The sequence below is a fragment of the Salvelinus namaycush genome, unplaced genomic scaffold (genome assembly GCF_016432855.1).
Source record: "Salvelinus namaycush isolate Seneca unplaced genomic scaffold, SaNama_1.0 Scaffold382, whole genome shotgun sequence".
In the NCBI taxonomy this organism is placed as follows: domain Eukaryota; kingdom Metazoa; phylum Chordata; class Actinopteri; order Salmoniformes; family Salmonidae; genus Salvelinus; species Salvelinus namaycush.
Window position 1 is genome coordinate 48,897 of NW_024060808.1, and position 24,872 is coordinate 73,768.

At 44.5% G+C, this 24,872-nt stretch overlaps 1 protein-coding gene across 3 annotated transcripts; it reads right to left on the minus strand.

The window, feature by feature from the left end:
• Positions 1-8,914: 8,914 nt before the first annotated feature.
• Positions 8,915-23,995, minus strand: LOC120040811 (phosphatidylcholine:ceramide cholinephosphotransferase 2-like). 3 transcript variants are annotated; one of them, XM_038985823.1, is made up of 6 exons: positions 23,865-23,909; positions 17,323-18,109; positions 16,028-16,145; positions 12,533-12,686; positions 9,836-10,002; positions 8,915-9,551 (listed from the first exon to the last, which is right to left on the minus strand). In XM_038985823.1, exons 2-6 carry the CDS (start codon positions 17,856-17,858, stop codon positions 9,357-9,359), a joined length of 1,170 nt encoding a protein of 389 aa, XP_038841751.1. In that variant the 5' UTR covers positions 17,859-18,109; positions 23,865-23,909; the 3' UTR covers positions 8,915-9,356. The 3 variants fall into 3 exon arrangements, with proteins under 3 accessions (XP_038841751.1, XP_038841752.1, XP_038841753.1); XM_038985824.1 differs by having other exon boundaries at positions 8,916-9,551; positions 18,017-18,109; positions 23,865-23,995; XM_038985825.1 differs by lacking the exon at positions 23,865-23,909 and having other exon boundaries at positions 8,916-9,551; positions 17,454-17,594.
• Between the last annotated feature and the right edge of the window lie 877 nt (positions 23,996-24,872).

The following is a 24,872-nucleotide window of genomic DNA, read 5'->3' on the forward strand; positions in this document are numbered from 1 at the left end:
GAACTAGATCAAACTGGTTTAGCTAAAGGTTGCTTTAAAAGAACTAGATCAAACTGGTTTAACTAAGGGTGCCTTTAATAGAACTCGATCAAACCGGTTTAGCTAAAGGGTGCCTTTAATAGAACTAGATCAAACTGGTTTAGCTAAAGGGTGCCTTTAATAGAACTCGATCAAACTGATTTAGCTAAAGGGTGCCTTTAATAGAACTCGATCAAAATGGTGTAGCTAAAGGGTGCCTTTAATAGAACTAGATCAAACTGGTTTAGCTAAAGCGTGTCTTTAATAGAACTAGATCAAACTGGTTTAGCTAAAGGGGCCTTTATTAAATCAAATCAAATTGTATTTGTCACATGCGCTGAATACAACAGGTGTAGACCTTACAGTGAAACGCTGAATACAACAGGTGTAGTAAACCTTACAGTGAAATGCTGACTTACAAGCCCTTAACCAACAATGCAGTTTGAAGAAAATACCTAGAAAAAAATAAACAAATAAAAGTAACAAATAAACAGCAGCAGTAAAATAACAATAACTAGGCTATTTACAGGGTATTATGGTACAGAGTTAAATATGGAGGCTATATACAGGGTTTTACGGTACAGAGTCAATGTGGAGGCTATATACAGGGTGTTACGGTACAGAGTCAATGTGGAGGCTATATACAGGGTTTTACGGTACAGAGTCAATGTGGAGGCTATATACAGGGTGTTACGGTACAGAGTCAATGTGGAGGCTATATACAGGGTTTTACGGTACAGAGTCAATGTGGAGGCTATATACAGGGTTTTACGGTACAGAGTCAATGTGGAGGCTATATACAGGGTTTTACGGTACAGAGTCAATGTGGAGGCTATATACAGGGTGTTACGGTACAGAGTCAATGTGGAGGCTATATACAGGGTGTTACGGTAGAGTGAATGTGGAGGCTATATACAGGGTGTTACGGTACAGAGTCAATGTGGAGGCTATATACAGGGTGTTACGGTACAGAGTCAATGTGGAGGCTATATACAGGGGGTACCGGTACAGGAGTCAATGTGGAGGCTATATACAGGGTGTTACGGTACAGAGTCAATGTGGAGGCTATATACAGGGGGTACCGGTACAGAGTCAATGTGGAGGCTATATACAGGGGGTACCGGTGTCGAGGTAATATGTACATGTAGGTAGAGTTATTAAAGTGACTATGCATAGATAATAACAGAGAGCAGCAGCAGGAAGTCCAGGATCCAGTTGCAGAGACAGGTGTTTAGTCCCAGGGTCCTTAGCTTAGTGATGAGCTTTGTGGGCACTATGGTGTTGAACCCTGAGCTGTAGTCAATCAACAGCATTCTCACATAGGTGTTCCTTTTGTTCAGGTGGGAAAGGGCAGTGTGGAGTGCAATAGAGATTGCATCATCTGTCGATCTGTTTGGGTGGTATGCAAATTGGAGTGGGTCTAAGGTTTCTGGGATAATGGTGTTGATGTGAGCCATGACCAGCCTTTCGAAGCATTTCATGGCTACAGACGTGAGTGCTACGGGTCCGTAGTCATTTAATCAGGTTACCTTAGTGTTCTTGGGCACAGGGACTATGGTGGTCTGCTTGAAACATGTTGGTATTACAGACTCAGACAGGGAGGGTGAAAATGTAATTGAAGACACTTGCCAGTTGGTCAGCGCATGCTTGAAGTACACGTCCTGGTAATCCGTCTGGCCCTGCGGCCTTGTGAAAGGTGACCTGTTCGAAGGTCTTACACACATCAGCTACGGAGAGCTTGATTACACAGTTGTCCGGAACAGCTGGTGCTCTCATGAATGTTTCAGTGTTACTTGATCTAGATCAAACTGGGTTGAGGAGGGTGAGAAAATATTAACAACACCTGGTGTAAAGACCCTAGGATCATCTAACTGTGATCATCTCTAAACTGTGATCCTCTCTAAACTGCGATCCTCTCTGTGATCATCTCTAAACTGTGATCCTCTCTAAACTGTGATCATCTCTAAACTGTGATCCTCTCTAAACTGCGATCCTCTCTGTGATCATCTCTAAACTGTGATCATCTCTAAACTGTGATCCTCTCTAAACTGTGATCCTCTCTAAACTGCGATCTCTAAACTGCGATCATCTCTAACTGCGACCATCTCTAAACTGCGATCATCTCTAAACTGCGATCATCTCTAAACTGCGATCATCTCTAAACTGCGATCATCTCTAAACTGTGATCCTCTCTAAACTGCGATCATCTCTAAACTGTGATCCTCTCTAACTGTGATCATCTCTAAACTGTGATCCTCTCTGTGATCATCTCTAAACTGTGATCCTCTCTGACTGATTTCCTTATATGAACTGTAACTTTGTAAAATCTTTGAAATTATGCAATTCTGTGTTTCATAAGAAGAAAATATATTGATAATGACATCCTATGTTTATTTGTATAATAATAATAATACAATTAAAATCATAATGATTGATTACCAGGTGGAAGATGATGATAGGTCTAAAGATTGTAGCTTAAGCCATTAAAAACCCTAATATCCCCATCAGTGAACGGTCTATACAGGGTGAACATTAGAATGTAATAATGTAGTCAATCAGAATAAAACCCCAAACACAGTGAAGGCTAGAGGGCAACTCACCCCTTCACATCCCTCCCCAGTCCTTGCAGCCATAGCCCCAGGGACAGGCAGACCCCTACACACCCTTCCTCTGGCCTCCCAAATAACTAGCCCCCATACCCTGCCTAATGGGGGGATGGAGATAGACCCCTCCAGGACTGATCAGAGCCCAGCTAGCACATTTGTTTCCTTGGAAGTTGTGGGAGCGTATATTTTTGGTTTCCCATTGCTTCTGGGAACGAAGCATACGTTTCCTGACCGTTCTGGGAATGCTCATTTTTAGGTTGTAGGGAGGTTCTGAGAACATTTTACTCTGGTTCCAGGGAGGTTCTGAGAACATTTTACTCTGGCTCCAGGGAGGTTCTGAGAACATTTTACTCTGGCTCCAGGGAGGTTCTGAGAACATTTTACTCTGGCTCCAGGGAGGTTCTGAGAGCATTTTACTCTGGCTCCAGGGAGGTTCTGAGAGCATTTTACTCTGGCTCCAGGGAGGTTCTGAGAGCATTTTACTCTGGCTCCAGGGAGGTTCTGAGAGCATTTTACTCTGGTTCCAGGGAGGTTCTGAGAACATTTTACTCTGGCTCCAGGGAGGTTCTGAGAACATTTTACTCTGGTTCCCTGAAAAGGTTTCCTGGGAGGTTTTAACTTCTGAGAATGGAAATGATTGGTTATTTGACATAATTATATAATGTTTTGAGAATGTTTCAATAAGAATTTTAATAACACTGCTAGTTTAGGTTAACTGTTTTGAACATTCTTTGAACATTACTAATGTTTTGTGTTTTTTATAGAACGTTTTCTTAATGTTCTGAGAACATGACGTTAAATAGAAACATGAGGAAACCTGCATAAAACGTTATGCTGAAGTACTGAAATTCCGACCTAAGAAAAATATGGTTCTCAGAACATTATGTGCTAGCTGGGTATCCTGCACCATTCCCAGAAGGTTGTGGGTAGGTTCTATGCAAAAATAACCATAGGACAACCATGCTCTCACCAAGCTCTAAAGAAACATATGGTTCTGAGAACGTTATGTGCTAGCTGGGGGTTCCACAGCCCCTGGGGGGACTGGATAGAGGGAGGGAGGAGGCTGAGGCAGGGGTGAGAGATGGAAGAGATGGAGAAGAGGATGAGATGGAGATCAGAAGAAGCAAAATCAGACAAGGAAACGAGGAAAGGAAACCACTTCATTTCAGCCCAACTCTTATGAAAAACGAATATCCTTTACTTGTCTAACGCCCTTGATGAACAGTGAACATGGGGTAAGGGTTCACCATGGTCCCAGCTGCGAAAGGAAAGAGCGCTGCTTTTCAACAACATTGGAACGCAAGCAGCTGTCAATCAAATCAAACCTAGTGCTTCAGTTGGAAGGGAGAGGTGTGGTGAAGAGTCTCATTCCGATGATGAAGATGATGATTTTTGGCCCAGTGGGAGTGAGATTGTTGAAGAAAGTGGAGCCAGGCCTTTTTTGTTGATCCCATATGTGGTACCAGGTTGGGTAGAAAAGAAGTTGGTACTGTTGAATCTGTGGAAGGTAAAACCCAAAGTGGACTTGTGATTGTTTTTTTTGTTGTTCCGCCCAGAGGGGGAGCAGCGATCTGTGCCACATGACTCGGCTCAAGATCAGTTCCTGGTTCTGCTCTTAGGAACAGGGCACCATTGAAAAAAGTGATTTTTGGGGGGATCCCTGTAAGTAGTAAATCTTATGATTCTTATGTAAATCTTATGAATCTTATGATGATTTAGAACTCTCTAGAACAGAGAGGGATCGGATAACGAGTGATATGTTCTTCAGTAAGGTTGGTGGTTTCTTGGCATTCATAGCCGTGGTTATCAGTGAAGAGAGTCGTAGAGGAAGATGGGTCCAGTTTCGAGGGATCCTGAGAGGCTCCCTGTGAGTATGCCGAGGCCAATAGAGAGTGATAGGAATAACATGTGTTTCAGTAAGGTTTCTTAGCATTCATAGCCATGGTTATCAACTGTGATGCAGAAATGGAACACAAATCACAGAAAATAGATGTTGTGGTGGTAGCTGCAGAGAACTCCTTGGGTTATGAGATTTTACAGCAGAAGAGTTACAAGGTGTGATGAACGATAGTGTCCCGTTCTCCCAGGCTGCCGGACTGATGTAGGATCAGATTGGGCCATGTAGTGGAATAGAGGTTTTAATGGGCATAGGGTTAGATAGTGGAATAGAGGTTTTAATGGGCGTAGGATTAGATAGTGGAATAGAGGTTTTAATGGGCGTAGGGTTAGATAGTGGAATAGAGGTTTTAATGGGCGTAGGATTAGATAGTGGAATAGAGGTTTTAATGGGCGTAGGGTTAGATAGTGGAATAGAGGTTTTAATGGGCGTAGGGTTAGATAGTGGAATAGAGGTTAATGGGCGTAGGATTAGTCCCCTTTTGTTTCACAAAGTGCAAAGGATGTCCACTCCAGTCGGTGGAGTTACGTCCCTGTATAAAAATAGCAACAAAGTTTAAATGATTGATTGACAGGCTGGCACAAAATCTGTACCGCACCGTGGAAAGAAAAAAACTAGTTGGAATCGCTATGGGAACATCAGTGTCAGCACTTATTAATGATGGGCAGCTGGCAAAAAAAAATGGAATGTACTGGTTGGCAATTTATGGACATTATTGAGTTTCTTGTTTCAAACCAGCAACCACTGAGGGGGACATTGGACAAGAGGGGAGGGAGGCAGTGGACTGTCTGATCAAATATACTCTCCAACAAGACCAGGAAGTTGCCACGGTGTTTAGCACCATACCCCACAATACACCTCACACCATACCCCACAATACACCTCACACCATACCCCACAAGACACCTCACACCATACCCCACAATACACCTCACACCATACCCCACAATACACCTCACACCATACCTCACACCATACCCCACAATACACCTCACACCATACCCCACAATACACCTCACACCATACCCCACAATACACCTCACACCATACCCCACAATACACCTCACACCATACCCCACAATACACCTCACACCATACCCCACAATACACCTCACACCATACCCCACAATACACCTCACACCATACCCCACAATACACCTCACACCATACCCCACAATACACCTCACACCATACCCCACAATACACCTCACACCATACCCCACAATACACCTCACAATACACCTCACACCATACCCCACAATACACCTCACACCATACCCCACAAGACACCTCACACCATACCCCACAAGACACCTCACACCATACCCCACAATACACCTCACACCATACCCCACAATACACCTCACACCATACCCCACAATACACCTCACACCATACCCCACAATACACCTCACACCATACCCCACAATACACCTCACACCATACCCCACAATACACCTCACACCATACCCCACAATACACCTCACACCATACCCCACAATACACCTCACACCATACCCCACAATACACCTCACACCATACCCCACAATACACCTCACACCATACCCCACAATACACCTCACACCATACCCCACACCATACCCCACAATACACCTCACACCATACCCCACAATACACCTCACACCATACCCCACAATACACCTCTCACCATACCCCACAATACACCTCACAATACACCTCACACCATACCCCACAATACACCTCACACCATACCCCACAATACACCTCACACCATACCCCACAATACACCTCACACCATACCCCACAATACACCTCACACCATACCCCACAATACACCTCACAATACACCTCACACCATACCCCACAATACACCTCACACCATACCCCACAATACACCTCACACCATACCCCACAATACACCTCACACGATATTCACAGTGAAATCCGTCACACGATATTCACAGTGGAATCTATCACATGATATTCCCAGTGAAATCCTAGGGCTCTTGTGGAGGAGTCCACAGCTGTATGCCAGAACTCCTTTCGATTGGTCGATTATTCAGGAAGTTGCACAGAGCATCAAGGAGGCTACAACTCTTCTGGAAAAAGGTAAGAAACAATCTAGCTGGTTTAAAAATATATATCTAAATGTTATATCTGTAGATAAATTATTTAAAAAAACATTATCTGGAGATGGTAATTCCTCGGTGCGGGAACAATATAGGAGAGAACCTCATTCTGGTCTACGTTCATTTTTTCAGTGAGTTTTATTTATTTTCAGACCATCTAATAATTTGGTCAGGTAAAAATGTATTTGAACTCACATTTCACTAACTGACATACTGGTAGGCAACGTTTTAGGTTTTAAATTAAATATTGACTATTTGTTAATGGCTTTTCCATTTCTAAGCCTGTAGTGAACCGTTTGGGAACCAAGTCAACATCTCTTTTAGTTGAGCGGGGCCAAACGAACGACTCTTTCAGTTGAGCGGGGCCAAACGAACGACTCTTTCAGTTGAGCGGGGCCAAACGAACGACTCTTTCAGTTGAGCGGGGCCAAACGAACGACTCTTTCAGTTGAGCGGGGCCAAACGAACGACTCTTTCAGTTGAGCGGGGCCAAACGAACGACTCTTTCAGTTGAGCGGGGCCAAACGAACGACTCTTTCAGTTGAGCGGGGCCAAACGAACGACTCTTTCAGTTGAGCGGGGCCAAACGAACGACTCTTTCAGTTGAGCGGGGCCAAACGAACGACTCTTTCAGTTGAGCGGAGCCAAACGAACGACTCTTTCAGTTGAGCGGAGCCACACGAACGACTCTTTCAGTTGAGCGGGGCCAAACGAACGACTCTTTCAGTTGAGCGGAGCCAAACGAACGACTCTTTCAGTTGAGCGGCTCACAGAACAGACTCGGAATGCCTGTCACTATGCCACACAGCTCAAAGGGGACAATTGTGTTTGTTTGTTTTTAAAGGGCAACAACATACATTTGTAATAGAAAAAAATAAAATAAAAGAACAGATATAAGTGAATAATTAATTAATTATAGTAAAATATGAATAATATCAAATCAGGAAGTGTCCAATGGGGTAAATGCAGATGGACCAACCCCAGGCTTCTGTACCTTTCCTAGCCACTATGCTGCATCAGTTGGGCTACAGGTTCATTTTAGAGTAGAATGTCTTTTCAAAAAGTCCCCAGAACTGAGCTCCTCAGTCCTCCTACTAAAAGTTATCCCTGGGAGGACCCCAGTCCTTCTACTAAAAGTTATCCCTGGGAGGACCCCAGTCCTTCTACTAAAAGTTATCCCTGGGAGGACCCCAGTCCTTCTACTAAAAGTTATCCCTGGGAGGACCCCAGTCCTTCTACTAAAAGTTATCCCTGGGGGGACCCCAGTCCTTCTACATGGGAGGACCCCAGTCCTTCTACTAAAAGTTATCCCTGGGGGGACCCCAGTCCTTCTACTAAAAGTTATCCCTGGGAGGACCCCAGTCCTTCTACATGGGAGGACCCCAGTCCTTCTACATGGGAGAACCCCAGTCCTTCTACTAAAAGTTATCCCTGGGAGGACCCCAGATCCACTCAGCAAGGAGACTGGAATTGATCAAACTCACAATTTAATACATTTAACAAAATGATCTTCTTTCCCTAAAATGCATTCTGGTCATTGCTTTCTTATATGAAACAGGAGGTTAACTTGGCCCCAGACAATCAGTAATGCACTGTGGATCCACTCAACTGCTTTCATCGTCTTATCTCTGACCACACAGGTCTTGAAGGCGAGTTTGGCCAGTTGAAGGCGAGTTTTATTTTATATTATTATTTTATTTATTCAGTTTCTCCCCCCCCCCTCCCTCCCTCCCTCCCTCCTTCCTCTCAAAATGAACATTAGATCACAATAATCAGTTACTCAAGACAACTTTAAATACGATTAAAAACAATGAAAACAAACCAAAACATATTTCAGTAACATGGATTACAGTGATATGACTTTATCTTCATTATTTTAGTGAACCAAAAACAGTCTGTTTCTGCTCCCTTGTCGATTCCTTACGGAAACGTTAGTCTTTAGTTTGGAGTTAGCACAAACAGATCTGGGATCAGGCTAACAAAATATTTCAGAAATGTTTAACAATGTTATCGTCATTACGTCAATATTTGGTCCTTGGGCTAGCTCACAGTGGTTGTCTGAAATGGCACCCTATACAGTGCATAGCGAATACGCTGCCAATCCTGATGTTCCAATCTCTGACCCAATGCACAACGTATCAGTCTCAAATGATGCCCTATCCCCTACGCAGTGCACCCCTATCCCCTACGCAGTGCACCCCTATCCCCTACGCAGTGCACCCCTATCCCCTACGCAGTGCACCCCTATCCCCTACGCAGTGCACCCCTATCCCCTACGCAGTGCACCCCTATCCCCTACGCAGTGCACCCCTATCCCCTACGCAGTGCACCCCTATCCCCTACGTAGTGCACCCCTATCCCCTACGTAGGTGTGTTAGCCTGTAGCGTCCGTGCTGAAGAACTCCAGGGGTAGTGATGACCTTCAGGAAGGTTTCTTTCATTACAGACTACAGCCTGTGATCCGTGAACAGAGGGAGGGAGGGATGGAAAGATGGGTCACTGGTCTCTGTTCCCATCAGAGGAGGGAGGGATAGAAAGATGGATCACTGGTCTCTGTTCCCATCAGAGGAGGGATGGATAGAAAGATGGATCACTGGTCTCTGTTCCCATCAGAGGAGGGAGGGATGGAAAGATGGGTCTCTCGGTCTGGGTCTCTGGTCCCATCCCCCTCTACCATGGAGTTGTTGTTACCACAAGGAGGACAGAGACAGGCCTCTCCCCCCTCTACTCGTCTCTGTTCCCATCCCCCTCTACCATGGAGTATCTCTCGCAGGGGTTAATGTTACACCATGCAGAGGGCAGAGAGACGGGCCAGGAGAACACACAGGGAACGGTTGCCATGACGTTACGCTCCAGGAAGTGAAACACGGGATTCCACCAGGTCCTTGACAGGTAGTTGTTGGAAGCCCCGCGCAGAGCCTGAACACAAAATGTAAAGATTGAATTAGGAAAATAATATTCTAAGAATATCCTACCTGTGTGTGTATATATCCTACCTGTGTGTATATAGGTGTATATATCCTACCTGTGTGTGTATATCCTACCTGTGTGTATATATCCTACCTGTGTGTATATAGATGTATATATCCTACCTGTGTGTGTATATCCTACCTGTGTGTGTATATCCTACCTGTGTGTACATATGTGTATACATCCTACCTGTGTGTATATATATATTCTACCTGTGTGTATATATATCCTACCTGTGTGTTGGCCATGGTGTGATACCACCAGAAGAGGCGTGATGTAATAAAGTAGGCGAAGACAACATCAATGCTGTAATGCTCATGACCAATCAGGATACAGACCACACCCACAGCACTTAGCAACCAGCACAACCACACGTACCACCACATCTTCTTGGGGGAGTCTGAGGAGGTGAACAAACAAACATGGTTACAACACAACCACACGTACCACCACATCTTCTTGGGGGAGTCTGAGGAGGTGAACAAACAAACATGGTTACATCACAACCACACGTACCACCACATCTTCTTGGGGGAGTCTGAGGAGGTGAACAAACAAACATGGTTACAACACAACCACACGTACCACCACATCTTCTTGGGGGAGTCTGAGGAGGTGAACAAACAAACATGGTTACATCACAACCACACGTACCACCACATCTTCTTGGGGGAGTCTGAGGAGGTAAACAAACAAACATGGTTACATCACAACCACACGTACCACCACATCTTCTTGGGGGAGTCTGAGGAGGTGAACAAACAAACATGGTTACAACACAACCACACGTACCACCACATCTTCTTGGGGGAGTCTGAGGAGGTAAACAAACAAACATGGTTACATCACAACCACACGTACCACCACATCTTCTTGGGGGAGTCTGAGGAGGTAAACAAACAAACATGGTTACATCACAACCACACGTACCACCACATCTTCTTGGGGGAGTCTGAGGAGGTGAACAAACAAACATGGTTACATCACAACCACACGTACCACCACATCTTCTTGGGGGAGTCTGAGGAGGTAAACAAACAAACATGGTTACATCACAACCACACGTACCACCACATCTTCTTGGGGGAGTCTGAGGAGGTGAACAAACAAACATGGTTACATCACAACCTCGTGTCAAATTGTTTTTGCCCCTATTTTCCAAAAAACAACCCATTTCCCAATTCAAAATACACTTATCAGAGCGTCATAAATATACTACATGATCAAAAGTATGTGGACACCTGCTATTATCTAACATTAGGTAAATATACTACATGATCAAAAGTATGTGGACACCTGCTATTATCTAACATTAGGTAAATACACTACATGATCAAAGGTATGTGGACACCTGCTCATTGAACATCTCATTCCAAAATCATGGGCATTAATATGGAGTTGGTCCCCCTTTGCTGCTATAACAGCCTCCACTATTCTGGGAAGTCATTAATATGGAGTTGGTCCCCCTTTGCTGCTATAACAGCCTCCACTATTCTGGGAAGTCATTAATATGGAGTTGGTCCCCCTTTGCTGCTATAACAGCCTCCACTATTCTGGGAAGTCATTAATATGGAGTTGGTCCCCCTTTGCTGCTATAACAGCCTCCACTCTTCTGGGAAGTCATTAATATGGAGTTGGTCCCCCCTTTGCTGCTATAACAGCCTCCACTATTCTGGGAAGTCATTAATATGGAGTTGGTCCCCCTTTGCTGCTATAACAGCCTCCACTCTTCTGGGAAGTCATTAATATGGAGTTGGTCCCCCCTTTGCTGCTATAACAGCCTCCACTATTCTGGGAAGTCATTAATATGGAGTTGGTCCCCCTTTGCTGCTACAACAGCCTCCACTCTTCTGGGAAGTCATTAATATGGAGTTGGTCCCCCTTTGCTGCTATAACAGCCTCCACTCTTCTGGGAAGTCATTAATATGGAGTTGGTCCCCCTTTGCTGCTATAACAGCCTCCACTATTCTGGGAAGTCATTAATATGGAGTTGGTCCCCCTTTGCTGCTATAACAGCCTCCACTATTCTGGGAAGTCATTAATATGGAGTTGGTCCCCCTTTGCTGCTATAACAGCCTCCACTATTCTGGGAAGTCATTAATATGGAGTTGGTCCCCCTTTGCTGCTATAACAGCCTCCACTCTTCTGGGAAGTCATTAATATGGAGTTGGTCCCCCTCTGCTGCTATAACAGCCTCCACTATTCTGGGAAGGCTTTCCACTAGATGATGGAACATTGCTGTGGGGACTTGCTTCCATTCAGCCACAAGAGCATTAGTGAGGTCGGGCACTGATGTTGGGCGATTAGGCCCGTCTTGCAGTTGCCATTCCAAGTCATACCAAAGGTGTTCGATGGGGTTGAGGTCAGGGCTCTGCGGGTAAGTCAAGTTGTTCCACACCAATCTCGACAAACAATTTCTGTATGGACCTCACCTTGTGCACAGGGGCATTGTCATGCTGAAACAGGAAAGGGCCTTCCTCAAACTCCTCAAACTGCCACAAAGTTGGAAGCACAGAATCATCTAGAACGGTCCCAGGTTAGAGAGGCCACGGCCCTCGACCCGGTCCCAGGTTAGAGAGGCCACGGCCCCCGACCCGGTCCCAGGTTAGAGAGGCCACGGCCCCCGACCCGGTCCCAGGTTAGAGAGGCCACGGCCCTCGACCCGGTCCCAGGTTAGAGAGGCCACGGCCCCCGACCCGGTCCCAGGTTAGAGAGGCCACGGCCCCCGACCCGTTCCCAGGTTAGAGAGGCTACAGTCTCCTTTCTGTAACACTTCTCTATTTCCTTAATAAAATAAGAATCTCAGGACATACACTGGATAAACAGGTATGCCAGTGTGAGGGTGACAGAGTGTGTGTGTGTGTGTGTGTGTGTGTGTGTGTGTGTGTGTGTGTGTGTGTGTGTGTGTGTGTGTGTGTGTGTGTACGTACACTCTTGGATAAACAGGTATGCCAGTGTGAGGGTTACAGTGTGTCCACTGTAGAGGAAGTCTCCACACATGAGATGCCCCCCGGTGATTGACAGGCCTCCTCCACTAATCAGACCCAGGATACGCCACACCATTCCTTCAGAGTCACCATAAAGCTAGAAGGGGGAGAGAGAGGTTTAGTTAACAACGGACCGATCCTGGATTAATGAACATACTGCAACGGACCGATCATGGATTACTGAACATACTGCAACGGACCGATCCTGGATTACTTAATTCTGCAACGGACCGATCCTGGATTACTTAACATACTGCAACGGACCGATCCTGGATTACTGAACATACTGCAACGGACCGATCCTGGATTACTGAACATACTGCAACGGACCGATCCTGGATTAATGAACATACTGCAACGGACCGATCCTGGATTAATGAACATACTGCAACGGACCGATCCTGGATTAATGAACATACTGCAACGGACCGATCCTGGATTAATGAACATACTGCAACGGACCGATCCTGGATTAATGAACATACTGCAACGGACCGATCCTGGATTAATGAACATACTGCAACGGACCGATCCTGGATTAATGAACATACTGCAACGGACCGATCCTGGATTAATGAACATACTGCAACGGACCGATCCTGGATTAATGAACATACTGCAACGGACCGATCCTGGATTAATGAACATACTGCAACGGACCGATCCTGGATTAATGAACATACTGCAACGGACCGATCCTGGATTACTGAACATACTGCAACGGACCGATCCTGGATTACTGAACATACTGCAACGGACCGATCCTGGATTACTGAACATACTGCAACGGACCGATCCTGGATTACTGAACATACTGCAACGGACCGATCCTGGATTAATTAACATACTGCAACGGACCGATCCTGGATTCATTAACATACTGCAACGGACCGATCCTGGATTAATTAACATACTGCAACGGACCGACCCTGGATTACTGAACATACTGCAACGGACCGATCCTGGATTAATGAACATACTGCAACGGACCGATCCTGGATTAATTAACATACTGCAACGGACCGATCCTGGATTAATTAACATACTGCAACGGACCGATCCTGGATTACTGAACATACTGCAACGGACCGACCCTGGATTAATTAACATACTGCAACGGACCGATCCTGGATTACTTAACATACTGCAACGGACCGATCCTGGATTAATTAACATACTGCAACGGACCGATCCTGGATTACTGAACATACTGCAACGGAACGATCCTGGATTAATTAACATACTGCAACGGACCGATCCTGGATTACTGAACATACTGCAACGGACCGACCCTGGATTAATTAACATACTGCAACGGACCGATCCTGGATTAATTAACATACTGCAACGGACCGACCCTGGATTACTTAACATACTGCAACGGACCGATCCTGGATTAATGAACATACTGCAACGGACCGATCCTGGATTAATGAACATACTGCAACGGACCGATCCTGGATTAATGAACATACTGCAACGGACCGATCCTGGATTAATGAACATACTGCAACGGACCGATCCTGGATTAATGAACATACTGCAACGGACCGATCCTGGATTAATTAACATACTGATCCTGGATTAATTAACATACTGCAACGGACTGATCCTGTATTAATTAACATACTTCAATGGACTGATCCTGGATTAATTAACATACTGCAACAGATTGATCCTGGATTATTCAATGCATAATTTCTACAATGTTCCTGGTAATAGTGAAACCATTGGGAGCCACTGTGTGTGTGTGTCCCCCCAATGACGTATATAAACCTTGAATTGCTGATGCTATGTATTGGCCAAATAGAGCCCCACAGTGGCGGTGTCATAATACCCATAAAACCTAGCAGTCAAACAGGGAAATGTTTCCATTCATTTTCCCCCATAGGGGATTTTAGAAACACTTAAAATAAGGGCTGTGTTTCGTGTAGGCTTAACCCTGGCGTGATGTTTTGATAACCATGTAAATCTCTCTCGGACAAGGTGACTATTTCCCTGTTTGACCGCTAGGCTTTATGGGTATTATGACTCATAATGTGGTATTCAATAAGAGGCGTCGAAGCCACCGGTCGGTTAAATTGGCCCTACCTAGTAGGAGCCAATAGGAATGAATGGAATTCTACAGTATTTCAGTTTAAAGTTTCAAGCTCAACATTAAAATGTATTTTAATATTATTATTTGTTGTTGTTGTGGGAACAGTAACATTAGTGCCATGGCCTGCATTCTCACCAGACATGTCACCCATTGAGCATGTTTGGGATGCTCTGGATCGGCATGTAAGACAGCTTGTTCCAGATCCAGCAACTTCACACAGCCATTGAAGAGGAAGTGGGACAACATTCCACAGGCCACAATCAACATCCTGATCAACTCTATGTGAAGGAGATGTGTTGAGCTGCATGAGGAAAATGGTGGTCACACCAGATACTGACTGGTTTCCTGATCCACACCCTCTACTTTATTTTTTTAGGTATCTGACCAACAGATTCATATCTGTATTCCCAGTCATGTGAAATCCATAGATTAGGGCCTAATGAATTTATTTAAATGGACTGATTTCCTGATATGAACTGTAACTCAGTAAAATCTTTGAAATCATTGCATGTTGCATTTATGTTTTTTGTTCAGTGAGGGTCCATTATAATATCTACACAGTTTTGATTTGGTTTTAGTCATTTTAAAGTATTTTGAGTTAATTTCCCCCCCAATTTTGTATTATATATATTTTTTATTCAAACCACCCGTGAGCCGTATGTTTGACACCCCTGCTCTAGAACCTTCTACCAACTGTCAGATACAACCACTACACTCAACAGCCTTCTACTACACTCTAGAACCTTCTACTACACTCAACAGCCTTCTACTACACTCTAGAACCTTCTACTACACTCAACAGCCTTCTACTACACTCTAGAACCTTCTACTATACTCTAGAACCTTCTACCAACTGTCAGATACAACCACCACACTCAACAGCCTTCTACTACACTCTAGAACCTTCTACTATACTCTAGAACCGTCTAACTACACTCTAGAACCTTCAACCAACTGTCAGATACAACCACCACACTCAACAGCCTTCTAACTACACTCTAGAACCTTCTACCAACTGTCAGATACAACCACCACACTCAACAGCCTTCTACTACACTCTAGAACCTTCTAACTACACTCTAGAACCGTCTACCAACTGTCAGGTACACACAGTATTCACTTGCATGTACAACACATTAAGGACACCTTCATAACATTGCCCTCAGAACAGCATCAGTTGGCCTTTGAAATTGTTGCATGTTGACTTTATGTTTTTGGGTTCAGTATAAATGTATTTCTGTAGATTCCAAAATATATTTTACAAAAAAAATGGTGTGTAGTGTCAAGATGCAGCCCCCCCCCACATCAGTCATCTGGTCTCTACGTGAATCATGGTGTACCTTGGGAGCGCAGGTGAAGTGTTTGCCAGGTACAGGCAGCGTGGTGATATACATGGTGATACAACGGTACATGTACAACGTTCCAATCATGAAGAAACACCTTCGACCAATGATGGACCTGGAGTGGAAAATTACCACAGTTAGAACAACAACAGTCTAAACCGATAGTGGTAAAACACAGTTAGGTCACAGTGGTTATAACAACATACATACAGACATAACCACTGTGACCTAACTGTGTTATAACAACGTACATACAGACATAATACAGTTAGGTCACAGTGGTTATAACAACGTACATACAGACATAACACAGTTAGGTCACAGTGGTTATAACAACGTACATACAGACATAACACAGTTAGGTCACAGTGGTTATAACAACATACATACAGACATAACACAGTTAGGTCACAGTGGTTATAACAACATACATACAGACATAACACAGTTAGGTCACAGTGGTTATAACAACATACATACAGACATAACACAGTTAGGTCACAGTGGTTATAACAACGTACATACAGACATAACACAGTTAGGTCACAGTGGTTATAACAACGTACATACAGACATAACACAGTTAGGTCACAGTGGTTATAACAACGTACATACAGACATAACACAGTTAGGTCACAGTGGTTATAACAACGTACATACAGACATAACACAGTTAGGTCACAGTGGTTATAACAACGTACATACAGACATAACACAGTTAGGTCACAGTGGTTATAACAACGTACATACAGACATAACACAGTTAGGTCACAGTGGTTATAACAACGTACATACAGACATAACACAGTTAGGTCACAGTGGTTATAACAACGTACATACAGACATAACACAGTTAGGTCACAGTGGTTATAACAACGTACATACAGACATAACACAGTTAGGTCACAGTGGTTATAACAACGTACATACAGACATAACACAGTTAGGTCACAGTGGTTATAACAACGTACATACAGACATAACACAGTTAGGTCACAGTGGTTATAACAACGTACATACAGACATAACACAGTTAGGTCACAGTGGTTATAACAACGTACATACAGACATAACACAGTTAGGTCACAGTGGTTATAACAACGTACATACAGACATAACATTTAAAAATGTCTCTATTCCTTTAAAAAAACTTTTGTGAGTGTAATGTCTAAGGTCTATTGTTTATTTCACCCCCCCCCCCCCCCACACTTGCTTTGGTCAATGTAAACATGTGTTTCCCGTGCCAATAAAGTTATTTGAATTGAAAGATCAGGAGTAGAGAGAACATGTACTTGTGTTTGAGGAAGAGCCACTGTATGAACCAGAGTCCCACCAACACCATCCCGTTGACTTCTGTTACCGTAAACGCCCACGGTACACGGTCCACATAGTCAAAGAACTTATCCGGTAACGGGGGACTGACCGATTTATCCGGTACCCGTTCATGTACGACGGTGATGATGACGGTGGTCAGGATGAGGTTGAATAAAGCGTACACAAACGCCACCCCTGTTTTCCACCATTCCCGCGGCAACCGGTTGCTACGGCCTTCCGGTACCGAAATCTTGACGTAGTCACTGTGTTTCCGGAGACCGTTGCTAAGCGACCGGATCAGTCGGCTGGATTTGCCGCTAGCTCCGCTAGTCCGCCGGTCGTCCTGGTTATGCTTGGTGTTAGGGATGTGGTCCGTTATTGTTGATGAGGACGGGTTGCCGCGAGGGTTGCCGTTGGGGACGATGTGAGGAGGTGGCGGCGGCGGGGACTCCATTGTCACAGAGACCTCAAGGTGGGAGTGGCCTCCAGTCGCCCTTGCCTCGTGTTCGTGCATCAGTTCTGGGGTGGATATTTTGAGACACTCAACCAGCAGGCTCCAAACACGTTCTTTAACCAATCAGCAGTCTACCCCCCCCAAAAAAAGTATAATCCAGAAACTTCCAGCAGGGTGTGAACTCCGACCTCCGATAATGTTTGGTGGGTTAGAGGTACCTGATCAATGTGATCAATAATCCTATCAGTTCCAGTCTGGTCAAATCAATCAGCTCTGAGGCCATCAACAATGTCAGAGACCTTTGGAAACACCTGGAAAACACGAGAACACAGATATCAGAAACTGTCCAGGAGACTAGAACCTGTTTCTACCTGATCAAATAAAAAGGAACTGAAATGTACAACAGGGGAAGAAGGGGTGAGAACCTGTTTCACAGGCAATAGCTAGCTAGCTCAGGGGGTTGGTGACACCTTCATTTGGGGAGGACGGGCTCGTGGTATTGGCTGGAGCGGAATCAGTGGAATGGTATCAAATACATCAAACACATGGTTTCCATTTGATGCCATTGGCTCCGTTCCAGACAGTATTTCGAGCCGTCCTCCTCCTCAGACAGACAGAGACAGGCTGTTTTCAGAGCTCTCAGGGGCAGTTTCCCGGACACATTTTAAGCCTAGTTCTAGATTTGAAAAGCATTCTTAATGCCCCATTTAAAATGTTTTTTGAGTCCAGGACTGGAATCTGATCTGAGGAAAGCAGTGGTCAGAGAGGACAGGCAGGTAAACAAGGTGTGTTCTCTTCTACCTGCACTCTCTTTACAGTCACACTCAGTCCAACACAGGTGACAAATGTTCCGTTCCTACCTGTAGGAATGTTGGTTTTGACACAGAGTAACCAGAGAGAGAGAGCCACACCTTAAAACCTCTCACACACACACATTCCTCACTCTTTAAACCCCAGGTGATTTCACACACACACACACACTTCTGTGTGCTTTATTAGTGTTGTTGAAGCAGAACAATGAGGAGTTCAGACTGCTACAGATGGCAGGAGGGAGGGGCTATTCATATCATGTGAATCACAATGCAATCCTCTAAAACAATTACATTACCTAGGTAACTAAACAACACTGTCACGAAACACACATGCTGTTGGAGAAAAGTATATTGAGTGAGTGAGTGTACTCAAAATGCTACAAACCCTCTTTCTCCAGGTCATATCTGGCCTACATGTGAATGTCTGTCTTTCTCCCACGACTCTAATCTAACCCGTCTTTCTTTCTCCCACGACTCTAATCTAACCCGTCTTTCTCCCACGACTCTAATCTAACCCGTCTTTCTCCCACGACTCTAATCTAAACCCGTCTTTCTCCCACGACTCTAATCTAAACCCGTCTTTCTCCCACGACTCTAATCTAAACCCGTCTTTCTCCCACGACTCTAATCTAAACCCGTCTTTCTCCCACGACTCTAATCTAAACCCGTCTTTCTCCCACGACTCTAATCTAAACCCGTCTTTCTCCCACGACTCTAATCTAAACCCGTCTTTCTCCCACGACTCTAATCTAAACCCGTCTTTCTCCCACGACTCTAATCTAAACCCGTCTTTCTCCCACGACTCTAATCTAAACCCGTCTTTCTCCCACGACTCTAATCTAAACCCGTCTTTCTCCCACGACTCTAATCTAAACCCGTCTTTCTCCCACGACTCTAATCTAAACCCGTCTTTCTCCCACGACTCTAATCTAAACCCGTCTTTCTCCCACGACTCTAATCTAAACCCGTCTTTCTCCCACGACTCTAATCTAAACCCGTCTTTCTCCCACGACTCTAATCTAACCCCGTCTTTCTCCCACGACTCTAATCTAACCCCGTCTTTCTCCCACGACTCTAATCTAACCCCGTCTTTCTCCCACGACTCTAATCTAACCCCGTCTTTCTCCCACGACTCTAATCTAACCCCGTCTTTCTCCCACGACTCTAATCTAACCCCGTCTTTCTCCCACGACTCTAATCTAACCCCGTCTTTCTCCCACGACTCTAATCTAACCCCGTCTTTCTCCCACGACTCTAATCTAACCCCGTCTTTCTCCCACGACTCTAATCTAACCCCGTCTTTCTCCCACGACTCTAATCTAACCCCGTCTTTCTCCCACGACTCTAATCTAACCCCGTCTTTCTCCCACGACTCTAATCTAACCCGTCTTTCTCCCACGACTCTAATCTAACCCGTCTTTCTCCCACGACTCTAATCTAACCCGTCTTTCTCCCACGACTCTAATCTAACCCGTCTTTCTCCCACGACTCTAATCTAACCCGTCTTTCTCCCACGACTCTAATCTAACCCGTCTTTCTCCCACGACTCTAATCTAACCCGTCTTTCTCCCACGACTCTAATCTAACCCGTCTTTCTCCCACGACTCTAATCTAACCCGTCTTTCTCCCACGACTCTAATCTAACCCGTCTTTCTCCCACGACTCTAATCTAACCCGTCTTTCTCCCACGACTCTAATCTAACCCGTCTTTCTCCCACGACTCTAATCTAACCCGTCTTTCTCCCACGACTCTAATCTAACCCGTCTTTCTCCCACGACTCTAATCTAACCCGTCTTTCTCCCACGACTCTAATCTAACCCGTCTTTCTCCCACGACTCTAATCTAACCCGTCTTTCTCCCACGACTCTAATCTAACCCGTCTTTCTCCCACGACTCTAATCTAACCCGTCTTTCTCCCACGACTCTAATCTAACCCGTCTTTCTCCCACGACTCTAATCTAACCCGTCTTTCTCCCACGACTCTAATCTAACCCGTCTTTCTCCCACGACTCTAATCTAACCCGTCTTTCTCCCACGACTCTAATCTAACCCGTCTTTCTCCCACGACTCTAATCTAACCCGTCTTTCTCCCACGACTCTAATCTAACCCGTCTTTCTCCCACGACTCTAATCTAACCCGTCTTTCTCCCACGACTCTAATCTAACCCGTCTTTCTCCCACGACTCTAATCTAACCCGTCTTTCTCCCACGACTCTAATCTAACCCGTCTTTCTCCCACGACTCTAATCTAACCGTCTTTCTCCCAATACTCTTGTATAGGGTTGCAAAGGGTCGGAATCTTTCCAGTAAATTCATAAAAAATAGTTAGTTTATAACAGTGAACATTTTTTGTGGGATACAAGGCTATTCTAGGTCTTGTGGCATATATTGGTGAAACTATCCCCAATTCAATGGAATTGCAACCCTCTGCATGCACAGTACATTCTTCCATCACGTGTACAGCTGATATATGAAGCATGAATCAGTTCAATTAGATATTGAACATGAACCCTGTCAGACAGGTTTTTTCCCCCAGAGATCTCAGAAATGCAGTGTAACTACGCAACGTTTTGTGTGTCCTTATGTTACGGGGTGAAAACTGTTTTCACGGGCACGCAAATCCCAAAAAATAATAAATGGAAAAATAGAATGCTTCTAACTGAAAGTCACCTGTCATTAATGTGGTTCTTTAATAGTTATGTATAATACTTGTTGGGTGTGCATTTTTGCTGTCGAGCTGTTTAATTACGGTGATATTTTCACACATCATCAGATGCAGGAAGGAATTTGTTTAAACAACAGTCAAGTGAGGAACAGGAAGTTGTGATGCTGCATCTCATGCCCTAACAGCCCAAGTGAGGAACAGGAAGTTGTGATGGGGCATCTCATGCCCTAACAGCCCAAGTGAGGAACAGGAAGTTGTGATGGGGCATCTCATGCCCTAACAGCCCAAGTGAGGAACAGGAAGTTGTGATGCTGCATCTCATGCCCTAACAGCCCAAGTGAGGAACAGGAAGTTGTGATGGGGAATCTCACGACCTAACAGCCCAAGTGAGGAACAGGAAGTTGTGATGGTGCATCTCATGCCCTAACAGCCCAAGTGAGGAACAGGAAGTTGTGATGCTGCATCTCATGCCCTAACAGCCCAAGTGAGGAACAGGAAGTTGTGATGCTGCATCTCATGCCCTAACAGCCCAAGTGAGGAACAGGAAGTTGTGATGGGGAATCTCATGCCCTAACAGCCCAAGTGAGGAACAGGAAGTTGTGATGCTGCATCTCATGCCCTAACAGCCCAAGTGAGGAACAGGAAGTTGTGATGGGGCATCTCATGCCCTAACAGCCCAAGTGAGGAACAGGAAGTTGTGATGGTGCATCTCATGCCCTAACAGCCCAAGTGCTGGGGGGAAAAGGTGTTCACGAGGAATGTCCAGAATATTTTGGCGTCTCTTTCGTTAAGCAGGTGAAGACTGTTGTGTCCGTATCCATGTTGGGTCTAATATCCCTGGTGATATTGACCATCTGTTGTCTGCTTGATTTACAGCATCAAGGTAAATTACTTCATATTTTCATATGGATTGGACACTAAGTCTACTGTCCGGATAGACTATTGCAGCAACACCAAAGGCTCTTCCTATTCATTATTCTGAATATTACCATAGCCGTGGTAAATAAGGGTGGTGCAGCACCCTCTGAAAAATCTGAATTTAAAAAAAGATATACATTTTTCACAAAAGTAGTGCATCTAATGACAACATCTAATGCTGGCTTCAACTTGGCTTTACATACAAATCCTATTATTAAAAAATATACCCGTTTTTTGGTCACTTTGTGGAGACAAAAACAGCGCTGGTGAGATTAATGCTACCACTATTCATGGATTTATTACGTGTGCCTGTGTTGGTCACAGACTACAGAAACATCACCAAGGATCCAATCTATATAGTCAGGCAATGTCCACATTATTACCTCATAGTTAGAATGTAAGAACAATTAGAATGTCAAGGCCTACCTAAAGAAGTATTCTTAAAGTGGCAATGTCCTACTTTTTAATTTGACACTTTTTGCATGTTTGTTGGGGGAAGGGGTCTATTAGGCCCTAAACACACACACACACACACACACACACACACACTTGTATAATTTATGTGTATAACATTGAGGTCCTTGAAAATTACCATTAAGTGCTTGAAAAAGTCCTTGAATTTGACTTGTCAATGCCTGTATGAACCCTGCTTTTGGGACAAATTGTACTAGATTCTGTGTTGTAAAGGTGAAGTTATGGGACAATTCGTATATATTTTCACTTTCAGTAAACATGTAGAACTGCATAAAAAAAGTAAAAGTTTTATTTCAAAACCATTTTTGAAAATGTTGATCCCAATGTCACACATTGGCTCAAGTATTAATAGAAAGATCTATACTAATACAATCTGACACGGTAGTTCGAGGCCCGTGGAGGTCCGTTGGTAAATGCCGCGTTCAAAACAACCGGACACTCGGAAAAATACAAAGTCAAATCATGACGTCAGTGATCTTCAGGTCGGAAGTCGAGAAAGAGGCCCGAGTCCCCATATTGGAATTCGGAGTTGGACGACCATTCAAATAGATTTATTTCCAGTCGGAGACCCTTTTTCTCCCCCGAGTTCCCAGTTGTCTTGAACGCTCGGAAGTCGGAGATTACCGAGTTCCGAGCTCCCGGTTGTATTGAACGCGGAATTATACACAAGCCACCGTCAAAGCGGTAGGACAGGAGATGGGTGTAATCATTACGGAAACCGGTTACGGTTTAATTAAGAACCAAACAAAGCAAAACCAGAGTTTCTATTGGACATATTTAGCTAGGTCCCTCCCCGTGGCATTCCGTTCTGCATCATAATCGGCGTAATGGGATATGCTGAAAGTAAGCAACCCTTCCCGTTCTCACCGCCGTCATCACAACATGCGGGTATATAACAAATATTATCATTTTCACCGGGCGATAATAACATGAAGGATTTACGTAGGTGAAATATAAGTTAGGAGTCCTCTGTGTTTAAGTACTGGAAATAGTTAGGACTTTAATATTATCTGGATATTCGACCAGCAAAGCCAGTCAGACGCAATTCACCTGTTGAAAGGTGAGCTATGGCTACCGACAACACCTTCTCTAGCTCTTAAAACTTTTTACCTGCGCTCTTAGGGAAATGAAACCAACAAACGTTCTCAAATTAGGCTAATTAAACAATATATCCCCACAAAAAAAAAGCAGTTTACCTGTGTTCAGTAACGTCAAAGTTCGAAACAAATCTGTGACCCTTTTTGGCCTCCTCCTCTGGGTTGAGTTGTCTTCACTACCTTGGGTGTGTAAATCACAGCTCCCCTCCCTGCCAGACAAGACACGCCCCCTTCAGCAAAACACGCCCCTATAGCTTCCTATTACGTTTGATCAATTATCAAAACTATCCAGTTTGGGTAACAGTGAATGTGCATTTCTATGTATTTTTTTAATAATATCCCAATTTCATATAAAAAGGTGTCGATTATATTTAAAGGTCTTTAAAAAAAAAATCTTCAGGCAGAAAACAGGTTCTCCCTGCCCAAATAAGGCACACCAAGGCCCCCCCCCCCCCCCCCCCCTCCTCAGTGAGTCACTGCTCGTTAAACGATCCGCCCGTTCCAGAACGTTGTTAAAGCTCGAGCTCAAATGACTCACCGTCCCCAACCGTCATCATGAGGGACTATCATGACTCCGGGGCATAATACAAGTCATTCAGATCAGCTGTTTAGTTAACGTTTCACCTCGGCTCTCTAATTTAGTTTTAGATGAGGCTACCCTCGTGACTGACTGAACAACACCACGAGAACAAATGGAACCCTATTCCCTATATAGTGCACTACTTTAGACCAGAGCCCTATTCCCTATATAGTGCACTACTTTAGACCAGAGCCCTATTCCCTATTATAGTACACTACTTTAGACCAGAGCCCTATTCCCTATTATAGTACACTACTTTAGACCAGAGCCCTATTCCCTATATAGTGCACTACTTTAGACCAGAGCCCTATTCCCTATATAGTGCACTACTTTAGACCAGAGCCCTATTCCCTAATAGTACACTACTTTAGACCAGAGCCCTATTCCCTGAGCCCTATGTAGGGTGCCATTTGGTAACAACAACAACGCTGTGTGACTGCCCGCTCCCAGATTATAATAAGAGAATAACATGAGGAGGAGTCAACTGTTGATCTTATTGGTGGTGGAAACTGAAAGTAGTCTCGACT

What these genes read in the sequence shown, in the direction of transcription:
- LOC120040811 (XM_038985823.1), bottom strand. Translation starts at nt 17,858, where the DNA reads ATGCACGAACACGAGGCAAGGGCGACTGGAGGCCACTCCCACCTTGAG. An exon ending in TGGCTCTTCCTCAAACACAA is followed by an intron (nt 16,146 to 17,322) that starts GTACATGTTCTC and finishes TTTCCACTCCAG; the next exon opens with GTCCATCATTGGTCGAAGGT. An exon ending in ATACCTGTTTATCCAAGAGT is followed by an intron (nt 10,003 to 12,532) that starts GTACGTACACAC and finishes TCACCTCCTCAG; the next exon opens with ACTCCCCCAAGAAGATGTGG.